Raw genomic sequence first — 11056 nt, 5'->3', positions numbered from 1 at the left:
TATGGTGATATTATTGTGAAATTCTTTTGATAATCTAACGATATTGTGGTGGTGTTATAGTGATATTATGGTGTTATTATGATGGTATTCTAATGATATTTTGGTGCCATTATAGTGGTATTTTGATAATATTATTATGGTACTCTTATGGTATTCTAGTGGTTTTATGATGATATTTTGATGATATTATAGTGATATTATGGTGGTATTCTTGTTGTATTATGATGGTATTATGATGATATTTTGGTGATATTCTTGTGGTATTTTCGTGATATTATATTGTTAGTCTGGTGATATTCTATTGACATACCAAAATTCCACCTGAATACTTCCAAAACTATACAAATACCACTAAAATACTACAATAATACTACTATAATACTATAAAATATCACCAGAATATCACAATAATACCACAAAAATATCACCATAATACATCTAAAATATCACCAAATTACCACTAGAATATCATCAAAATATAACCATAATATCACCAGAATACCACTGAGCGGTATTTCTAGTACTATTTTGATGATATTCTGTTGTTATACCAGGATACCACTAGAATATTATTAAAATATCATCAAAATATGATAAAAATACGACAATAATATTACGAGACTACAAAAATATCACTAGAATACCACAATAATATCACAAAAATATTATCAAAATATCAAAAAAATACTACTATAATATTACCATAGAGTCTCTTCAGCCGAATCATGTGAAAAAATAAATTTTTTCTTTTTTTTTAAATCTCATCATAATACTTTTTAAATGGCGCTTCTAATACTCAACACAGGCTTTTCCTATTTTCTTCGCGGTTCTTAAAGCCGAATCTCCCGCCTCTCGATTACGCTATTTTGGTACTTCAAAAACCCTAGAAACCATAATTTAGTGAATGGCTGGAAGCTTTGAAATCGGTTTTACCCGTTTAAAACATGTCCTTGTCCAGGGACATGGCGCTCAAGCATAAGTCTGGAGAAACTGCGGTTGAAGCAAAGAAGAGGAGGCTGGTTGGCTTCGCGAAGACTGGTACCTTGTCTGGAAACTTCCCTTTCTTTATTGTTTTTTCTTGCTTCTTTATTCTTGTCCTAGATTTTTGTTATTTTCTATGATTTTCTACACCTTTTCCAAAATTTGTACTCCTTTTCTAAGACCTAGGTTCTCAGTATCGTTTTATTCTGCGCTCGCTATCTTGCGATGTCTTCAGTCGTGACATTCCTTGATTCAAGATGAATTCCTGCAGTCCTATTTATTTTGTTGTTATTTCCTTAGATGAAATTGGATCAATGTACTTTTATCTTTTTTTGGTTGTTTTCCAGGTCTGTGGATATTTTCTGAATGCCATATTTTTGTTTGCCAATCCGCATAGGAAGTTAGGCTTATTTGATGTTTATTTAATGTTAATGTTAGTTATTATTTCTACAAATTATCCTTTTTGCTGCGTGGTCATCCTATTGAAAGACTGAATTCAATTGCTTGGAAAATTCACACATCTGACACAGATGATCGCTTTAGGGGTGCAAACAATGTGATTTTGGGAGGATCTGTCATTTGATTGAGATCAATTCATTCCAATTACGGATGCCTTGTAATCCAGCTTGTGGATCAATTGAGTTCAATTTTGATCTTGCTGGTTTTGATTTTGTTTCACGATGATCTTGCTCGAATACAAATTAAGAACACTTAAAATTAAGTAAGGCAGCTGCACCAAAAAAAAAAGAAGTTCTCACTAAGCACCAATCATAGAAACATAAATTTGAGCTAAGAAGCCAGGAACTCAAACTAAACAGTCAGTCATAAACCCTCTTCTACTCCAAAGCATTAGAAACTTGAAACAAATTGTGGATTCTTTGTGGGAGAAGGGAAGGTGACCGAAGAGTGAACATTCACTCTCATATAATCCAAGACTTGCTCCGAAGAGGAGAAATGAGCTTGGTTAGGCTTTTCGTGAGATGAGGGAAGGGTTTGAGGGAAGGAGGGAGATGAAATGTTTCATATATGTGGCTAAGAACCTTCTTGAATTTTTACTTGATTCTACAATTTATTTCGATACATGAGGAGGGCAAAGGGTTTGGTTTTATAAAGTCAAGGTTATTGAACTTTAATCCTATCCATTCATTATAATGGTTAAATGGTTATTATTAACTAACTCAATTTCACATCTCATAAATAAAAGAAAATCTAATGGGGATTCAAATTCACACTTGCTGTGAGGAAAATGAAATTAATGAACTAAAATAATCATTTAGATGAGGTGAAATCTATCTTTAAGTTTGGCATTAACTATATAAAAATATATTAATAAAATATTAATGATAAAAGTTTGGTACCATCATGAGCATTGGATCTCATTTTGTCTATATGTGGGTTATGCCAAAAGTTAACTAATCTAGAGAAGATAGGTGGTTATGAGAAGATAAGGAAGAAAATCGAGAGGAAAAAAATTCATTATCATTTCAATGAATAATAGTATGATGAATTAGAGGCTAGAAAAACCTAGACTGTTTACCTATAATTGCAAGAATGTAGCTCTTCCTACGACCTTATATTTATAGGAGAGATCAAAATTTGATTACTATAAAAATGACTACAACATGTGCTATATGTATAAAAAGTACAAATAAAAGTACAAGGGAGCCTAATTAAGGATTTAGACTTACCGGTAGTCGGCTATTCGACTTGGAGAAAATTTTTGGTTCTTTGAATTATAATTATCAAGCGGCTCTCTTGGGAGACTATCCAAGCCATGTCAATTTGGTGAGTTTGTTTTTGTATTTATGCAAGTTCTTCATAAGCCTAGTGAATGTATCCCTATAGTTTGTTGAAGTTCACCTTGCTTTTAGTGAGTAAATGTCTAGAACCTTGCTTGGAGAGTCCTTTTGAGACTTGGCTAGTGAGTCTGCCTTGAGCTTGACTTGACGTGTTATCTTGGGATCCAATTAGCATGTTTTCCTTGAGCCCGACTTGATGAGGTTTTCTTCTTATTTTTTGCTTTGGAGAGTCAACCTTTAGTTTTTGTTTAAATTTTAAAAAAATTATTTTGTTTTTTTTGTTTTTATATATTTTTTTTTTTTTTTTTCTTGTATTATTATAGGGGGTCTGCAAAGAAGAATAAGATAATGATAGAAAATATGAACTTTATGTTTAATTAGAGCTTATACTTAGCTCATTCTAGATGCAATATGTTCTTTCTTACATTGTGTTTATTGCATTATTATTTTTTTGAATAAAATGAATTAGTGCAATATCTGACATTTAAAGCGATCGAGAAATAATATGTAGCATAATTTAAGAATAGTTAATATTAGATTGCGCTTATGGATTTGATTGTTTCGTCATTTTGTCAATGTTAGAGTGTTCTTTCATTGATTGAACTCTACAACTGCGAGAATGGAGGTCTCGATGGGAAAGTTTTGATGTTTTCAACGATGCTTTGATAGCTAGTATCAAGAATATGTAGAATATGAAGAGTTCTTCAAGAGAGAAGACGATACGGCTTGAGCTAGTCAAGGCGAGTATGAAAAGCAGTGTGGTCTTCATTGTTCCTAAAGTGACCACGACAATAATTGTTATCAACTTGCCACCCCAAGCAGTAGTTTCCTTAGAGCAAGTCGTTGAGGGTCCACATGCTCGTGAGCTAAAAAATCATTATGTGCTTATTGTTTGTTCTCCCTTGCATTTTTTTTATTTCTAAGTGCACTTGCATTGACCTTGCCTTTTTGAGTTCTAAAATTTGCATAAGGATGTTGATGGAATCCTTTTATAGGCTTCTTGTGGATTTTTTTTACATGTAGAAGTTTCACATTAAACATCGACCATCTGATGATCCGGTTAGGAGAGTAGATGTTTTAGATTCGATTTTTGTTAAGAAAGACAGAGGCAGACCTAAGAATTGGGTATATTGTATAAAAAATGATCTTAATTTATAAGAATTAAATGAAAATATGACACTCAATAGGATGCAATGGAGAAAAAAGTTTCATGTAGCTGACCCCACTTAGTGGGATAAAGACTTGTTGCTGTTGTAGAAGTTTTGAAATAAGGATAGTTTGGTCAAATTCCCTTTAACCATACTTGCACCTTTGGTATCATCATAAGAATCATTGGGATTGCAATTTAGGGTTTTTGAATTAACGACACGTTATATAGTTGCCATTTTGAAGCTGGAAGCATCCATCCTGGCATCATTGGCATTTCATTATGTGAAGAAGAGTTGCCAAAATTGCACTTAAGTTCGTTGCAGGGTTTGAGAGCTTCAAGATGTGTTGGGTCTTGGTCTTTTGATGGAGGTTTAAAGGTTTTTTTTTTTTTAATTTTTTAATTTTTTTCTCAGTGATTTGATGTCCATAAGAGTCATAGCAGGATGATTTGTTGGCAAACCAGCATTGTCTATGTTGGCGGCATACACAAATAAAACAATACTAGTTATGTAAGGTGTATGTCTCAGCTTGTCCTTTGAGGCATTTTATGAGAGTCGAGGCACACCTCTTTTCAATCTCCGAGATGCTAATGCTTATAAAACTTGGGTTAAGATAACTTAAAAAAAAATTAGTTTATGAATGCAATATATAAAATTGATTCTATTTTGTTATTTCTCTATATCTAAACCTATAATATATAGAATCGATTATTGTCCCCACCATTTCTACTCCCGGCCACGCATTGCACTTGAGCCCCACGCCTTGCACTCATCGTTGCTACTTTTCCACCACCTCTACTCTACTTTCTAGTATCTAAGGTTGCAAATGAACGAAAGCAAGTTATGTACGAATTTATTCAAGCTTGAGCTCATTTATTAAAATTATGTTCAACTTGAAATCAAGCTTGAATCAAATTTATGTGATCACATTCAAGATTGGTTTATTTAAATTCATGATTGTTTGAGCTTGGTTTGTACTCAACTCAAGTTCAACTCATGTTGGGATTAACGTGCTTTAAACATGTAGTTTGTTTAGAAAAAAAAAAACTTTATTGAGTTAATTAATGAGCAATATTATTTTTTTAGGTAGTCAAATAAGTCTTATCAATTCTATTAAAGAGTGAGGCTTGTTATTAAATAGATGAGCGAGGTTATTAAGCCCATTATCGTGCAAGTCCATCAAGCAGCATGTTAACTAACTAAATGAGCTTTATCAGAGTTTGTGAATGATAGTTTGCCAAAGTTAAAATGAGATTTTAATTAAATGAGTTTCTAAATGAATAATTAAAATAAGCATTCTAATAGGCATAATTAAGTAGTTTGTGTTCAAGAATAAAATCAAACTTGTTTGAGAAAAAATAAAACTTTTTTATTTTATTTTTTTCACATTTATAGTTAAAGGGCCATTTCTATCACAATGAACTCAATTCCTCTGATTTCCAACTTTAAAAAAAGCATAACTAAATCAAAATCAGTACAAATCCAACAACAGTATATATTTATTCGACAAATATTTGAAATCTGAAAAGAAGAAAAACAACATAGAGAAAAAAGGCAAATCTAAGATTGTGAAAAATCTGTTCATGTTTGAAGAGATCGCAGGAGCGGAATTTTTTGTCACTACTTGGATAAATGATCAACTTGAGATTGTTTCATTTGTGATTGGCTATGAAGTTGGTATCAAAGGTTTTTGAAGTGAAGCGAACAATACAACCATATATGCAATATAAGATAAAATTGTTTGAGGAACGAATGACGTAATGGTCTAAAAAGTTACCTAAGGTTATGGAATAGGTGATGAAGCTATCTGAGAAGCGAGCAATTCAAACAACTGTGGAGCAGGAGAGGAGGTTTATTGAGTAGCTATGAGCGATGCAACATGCTATGGAGAGAGCTTGTAACTAGCATTAGTCTGACTGTATTTTGGTGTTGTGTGTTGCTTGCAAAATCTCATCGACGATTAGCATTTACTATTTTGCATATCTTGATGCCCAAAGTCCAATGGAGGTGATAGATCAAAATGACAATGTTTAGATTGACAAGAATTATTTTCAAAATATTTTTCATATGAGTTTGCCGTTGCTACTTGAAATACACAAAGATGCTCTACCATTTTTATATTAAAATGTTCACCTCTTCAGCAACAATCATTAGTTGCAACTGGCTCATGAAACAAGGTTTTGGAGATGGCAGCAGTTCCATGAAGTTGGAGAATTGCCATACAATTTCATACTAAAGATCACCTATCTACGTGGTTGGACGTATCCGGTGCATTTCTCATGGAAAAAACAAGCAGGAAATCAGTTCAGTGGCCTTCTAGGATGCATGAATTTTTCACCTTTCTTTCTCTTATATTGCTTGCAAGTTGTGCAATCATGGAGGGATAATCGTTCAACATGATCAATTTGGCTGGACCTTATTTAGCCTATAGACCAGCTAGTTTCGACAATATCCTGCATAATTTTGATTTCAACTTTTGTCGTTGTTGGATTTGTCAAGATGATATTATGGTCAGGTTGCTTATGTGTCTGCAATATTTTGATTCTTTTGATCTCTAAATTAATTTTTTTTTGGTAAAAGTTGGTTTATTTTTGGTAAAATTCGGCGTTCAGTCATTTTTCTTGAGCTGCTTTTTAAGTTGTATTTTCAATCATATGAGTTTATTACGATCACAACTATATTAAAATCCATTTCATTGCTCAATTGGAAGATTAGTTTTTTCTTCTTCAATTTTTATTTTCCTTGGTTTATAGTCCAAAAGTTATTAGGAGTGCTGTGATATCTACATGATTCATTAAGTTGGTCTCAAGCTAACTGTTCGTAGATAATTGCCATTTGGGTAATAAATCTCTCCTAAAATAAATTCACGAAAAGTGAACTTGCCCTCCAATTTTTAAGAAAAGATCAGTCAAATTTTTTTCAGCAAAAAATGTGTGTAATCTTCGACTTTGATTGGCGCAACAATTTGGAGCCTAATATTTTTTTTTCCTTTGAATTTACTTTGGTAATGTTGCAATACTTATGCCATATGTGCATTGTTGTCTTCTCATTTGTTGCCAGCCTTGTAATTTGCAGAGATTATGGCATTTTAAAACTTTAATGCAAACAGCTAATGTATTACCATTTCTCTTTTTAAATAGGGTTTGTTTTTTTTGCTGCTGCAGCCATTTGTTCTTATGTTTTTATAATGGTTATGGCGTGCATAGTGTAGTGGTCATTCTTTAACCTTGTTTTTTTCTTTCATTATATGTATCCCATCATCATTATTGTTATTATTATTTTTAGGCTCACTGACATGATAAGTCCAATTTTATTTTACTTTTTTGATGTAGATGAAGGTGTTGAGGCAAATAAATGCATAAAGATATTCTTTGGTATGCAATTCTTTGCTTTAGACTTTTTCTCTTTATTATTCTCTTTATGCCTGATAATTTTTAGCTTGTCATTTATTTGACGTAGATATATAATCATTTGGTTTTATGGCTTCACCTAAAAATCTGCAAATTATTATGTTCATATAATAATAATTTTTTTTATGTATTCTGGGCATAGCAATGTGAGGCACTAAATCATTCTTTAACTTTTTATTTAAGATCTCTAGAAGTAGCATTTCATTATTTTCCCTTTCATAATGATGTTTCAATTTTGTTGATCAACTATATGTTTGCTTGGTGCAGCTTATATTTAGAAGCTTTACGCTATTTTATAATTTATGGCTTTTAATGACGGTTTGAGGTGTGTATAGTGTTTCTTCCAGAATTTTTTTCACGCTGCCACTATATGCATCTACTCCCCAATAAAACCTATAAAAATCAGTACAAAAAGAGATGACTAGTAATATTAAAGCAAATAATGTACTTATTAACAGAGGAAGTATTGCAGGTTTTGGTAATTGAGCAGGATAATGTTATTGTTATTGATAGGGGTATAAATACAGGATAAAATGATTCTAAAATAGGAAAATATAATACCCATATCTCTACCTAATAATTATTCAATGATGAATGGAAAGTTATAAATTAGGAAATACAACAAATATGAAATAACCGTTAAGAAAACTAAATTAATTTCTAACACATTTGATGTCAATCATGTTCAACTTGGATTGATAATCGTCAAACGGCGAGCGATAAAAATTCTTTGCGAGAATATTTGTGAGTTGGCCTTTAGATGAGACAAAAAGAACATAAATTTCCCATGAATCAAGCTTTTCCTTGATAAAGTGACGATCGGTCTTCACATGCTTGCTACGATTATGTTGGATCGAATTATGAGTAATGTTGATGACAACTTTATTGTCACAAAATTGTTGCAGAGTAAATGAGACCTACATACATAGCTCGCGGAGTATGATATGCAATCAGAGGGCTTAACATACCCTTAGGGACATAATACGAAACACAGCTTCAGCACAGCTCTAAGGAATCGTGGAATTTTTTTTTTACTTTTCCACGTGATAAGTTTTTCCTTTACGATGGAGCAATAACTCGAGGTAGATCGTCGATTATAGACAGACCCGACCCAATCGACATCCGTACAAATTGCTATAGAGCTAGAGGTGTAACGAGAGAACAATGAACCTAAGCCCGGTGTGACTTTTAAGTAGTGGAGGATCCGATGGATAGCGGTGAGATGGTGCTCGCAGGGATCATGCGTGAACTGACTGATAATACTAACAACATTTATTGGTTAGGTAAATGAGTTTCCCCACTAGACGTTGGTAGTGTGTCTTATTCACTAGAATGACATTGGGAACGTCTGCCAATTTCTCATTAGGATACATTAAAACAGCTGCCGATTTGCAAAGTAGCTTTGTTTTAGTCGGTAAATCTATAATATATTTACGTTGGGAAAGACTAATGCCCCTAGAGGACTGCGCTACTTTCATACCTAGACAAGGCCCATGTTTTGACGGGCTAGGCCCCTTTTTGTAACCTCTTTGTTACTTTTTGATATTGTAATGCAATATGCACTTTCCTAGTCTTTCATCTCAATAGATGTGGTCATGATGCATTCGAAAGATTCCAAGATCGACAAATCATTACTTGTGAGTACGATGTCGTCGACACAGACAACGAGGATGGCAATACGATCATCAGATGAGTGACGAAAGAGCAGTTTGTGATCAGATTGGGAATCATGACTCACAACAACTTGTGTAAACTTGCTGAACCAGGCGCTGAGAGATTGTTTCAATCCATAAATAAACTTCTGCTATCGACAGACTTGTCCACGAGAAGAGGTTTAGTCAAAGCCCGATGGGAGAGACATATACACCTCCTCTGCGAGATCGCAGTTAAAGCTAGCTTTCTTGAGGTCCGGCTGGAGTACGGGCTAATCCAGATTCATGGCAAGGGATAACAGAACCCGAATGATATTTAAATTAGCTACAGGAGCAAACGTCTCTTCATAGTAAACTCCATATGTTTGTGAATAGTTTTTAGCGACCAACCACACCTTGTTGCATTCAAAGGATTCATCGAAGTTCCATTTGGCGCTGAAAATCTACGTGCACCCACTTCTTTCTTTCCTTGAGGAAGAGCAACAACATTCCATGTTTGATTGAGTCGAATGACATTCATCTTGTCCATGATTGTAGCCTTCCAAGACGGTCAGCCAATTGTGTCTCAATAGTGAATGAGAGACAACAATCCATCAAGGAAGTGGCAAATGTTTTGTAGGTCTGAGATAAGCTGTAGAATGAGATGTATTCTGCCATGAGATAATTAGTGCATGCCTGTTTGCACACCTCAATGTGGGAATTCAACTCATTCACAGCAGGAGTCATCCCCGTAAGTTGAGAGAGCATCGTTCCGAGGATGTCAGCCGGAGCAGATTCCAAGATCTGCAGTGAAGCAACATGCTCGAGTATAGGGGCATTAAGACGAGTCTCAATTGAGGGTTTAGTATGCCGAGTATAGACATAGAGAGTGGATGGAGGTGATGTTGGTCTGGATGGTGACAGAACTAATGCGACTAAGTGTTCCTCGGATATAGTGGCTGTAAGAGTAGGTAGTATATCCAACAGAGTCAGAAAAGAAATAGTGTCTAAAAAATTAGTTCTCCATCACTTTTGTCGGTGTTAGGAAAGTATGAGATATTTTCAAAAAATAAGACATCATCACCCAATTAGTTTTTTCTAATGGTAGGATCAAAACACTGATAAAATTTTTGAGTAGTTGAATAGCCGAGGACAAAAGCATTTAATTGAGCGGGGATCAAATTTATTATGAGTCGGGGTTGTGTTCCAATCAAAGGTTGTGTATCCAAATATTCTGATATCTAATGTGGAGAAGAATCGATTAGTAGGAAAACATGACATCCATTGGATAATGGGTCTGAAAGTTGTAAATTTTTGTGAGAACTCTCTTAATGAGATAGGTAGTGGTAAGGACGACGTCATTCCAAAATCGTTTAGGGACATTAGTTTGAAACGTGGTGTATCGAGCCACTTTGAGAAGGTGTCGGTTGATCCGCTCGGCTATCTCATTTTGTTGAGGGTTATTCGTACAATAGATATGATGGAGGATGCCATCTCACCAAACATTCTTCCAATATACACATCCATTGTCTGTCCAAAGGACTTGAGTGATGGTTTTGAATTGGGTCAAAATGAAGTGAATTTTTGAAGGTGTCTATAACTTTAGATTTGTTATTTAATATATAAACCCAAGTCATCTCAGTGTGCTAATCAATTGGAGTAAGGAACCATTGTTTATTAGTGTAGTTTGTAGTTTGAGAGGATCATCATAAATCACTATGACTTAGTGAAAATGGAGAGGAAGGAGTATAACGGTGGAGTGGATGTGGTACACGATGATGTTTAGCTAAATGAAAAATTTCATATTTAAATGTAGATAAATTTTTATCACTAAATATCAGAGGGTACAAATGTTTTAAATAGTGATGGGATGACCCAAGCAGCAATGTAAAAGCATAATTGGACTACAATATATGAAAAAACTGTAATTATAGGATTGAGTGTTTGCATCATCAATGTTATTTTCTTAGATGAAGTAGAGCCTAGCTACCCGCTTAGCAATTCCAATCATCCGTCCCGAACGACAATCCTAAAAGATAAACATCAGCAGAAAAATGAGCAGCGCAATCAAAGTTATGTGTCAACTT

At 34.0% G+C, this 11056-nt stretch overlaps 1 protein-coding gene across 2 annotated transcripts in view; it reads left to right on the top strand.

Annotated features, from left to right (window-relative positions):
• The first annotated feature begins 795 nt into the window (after positions 1-795).
• The window catches only part of LOC110031255 (probable histone acetyltransferase type B catalytic subunit), a 68526-nt gene continuing 58265 nt past the window's right edge, over positions 796-11056 (top strand). The window contains exons 1-3 of one of the 2 annotated variants that reach the window (XM_020734371.1): positions 796-869; positions 959-1038; positions 7261-7302. In XM_020734371.1, coding sequence (XP_020590030.1) covers positions 963-1038; positions 7261-7302 — 118 coding nt within the window. In that variant the 5' untranslated portion in view covers positions 796-869; positions 959-962. The other variant, XM_020734370.1, reaches the window with a different exon arrangement.

This window comes from Phalaenopsis equestris, unplaced genomic scaffold (assembly GCF_001263595.1).
Source record: "Phalaenopsis equestris unplaced genomic scaffold, ASM126359v1 Scaffold000799, whole genome shotgun sequence".
Lineage (NCBI taxonomy): Eukaryota > Viridiplantae > Streptophyta > Magnoliopsida > Asparagales > Orchidaceae > Phalaenopsis > Phalaenopsis equestris.
This window is presented reverse-complemented; position numbering and strand designations above follow the sequence as displayed.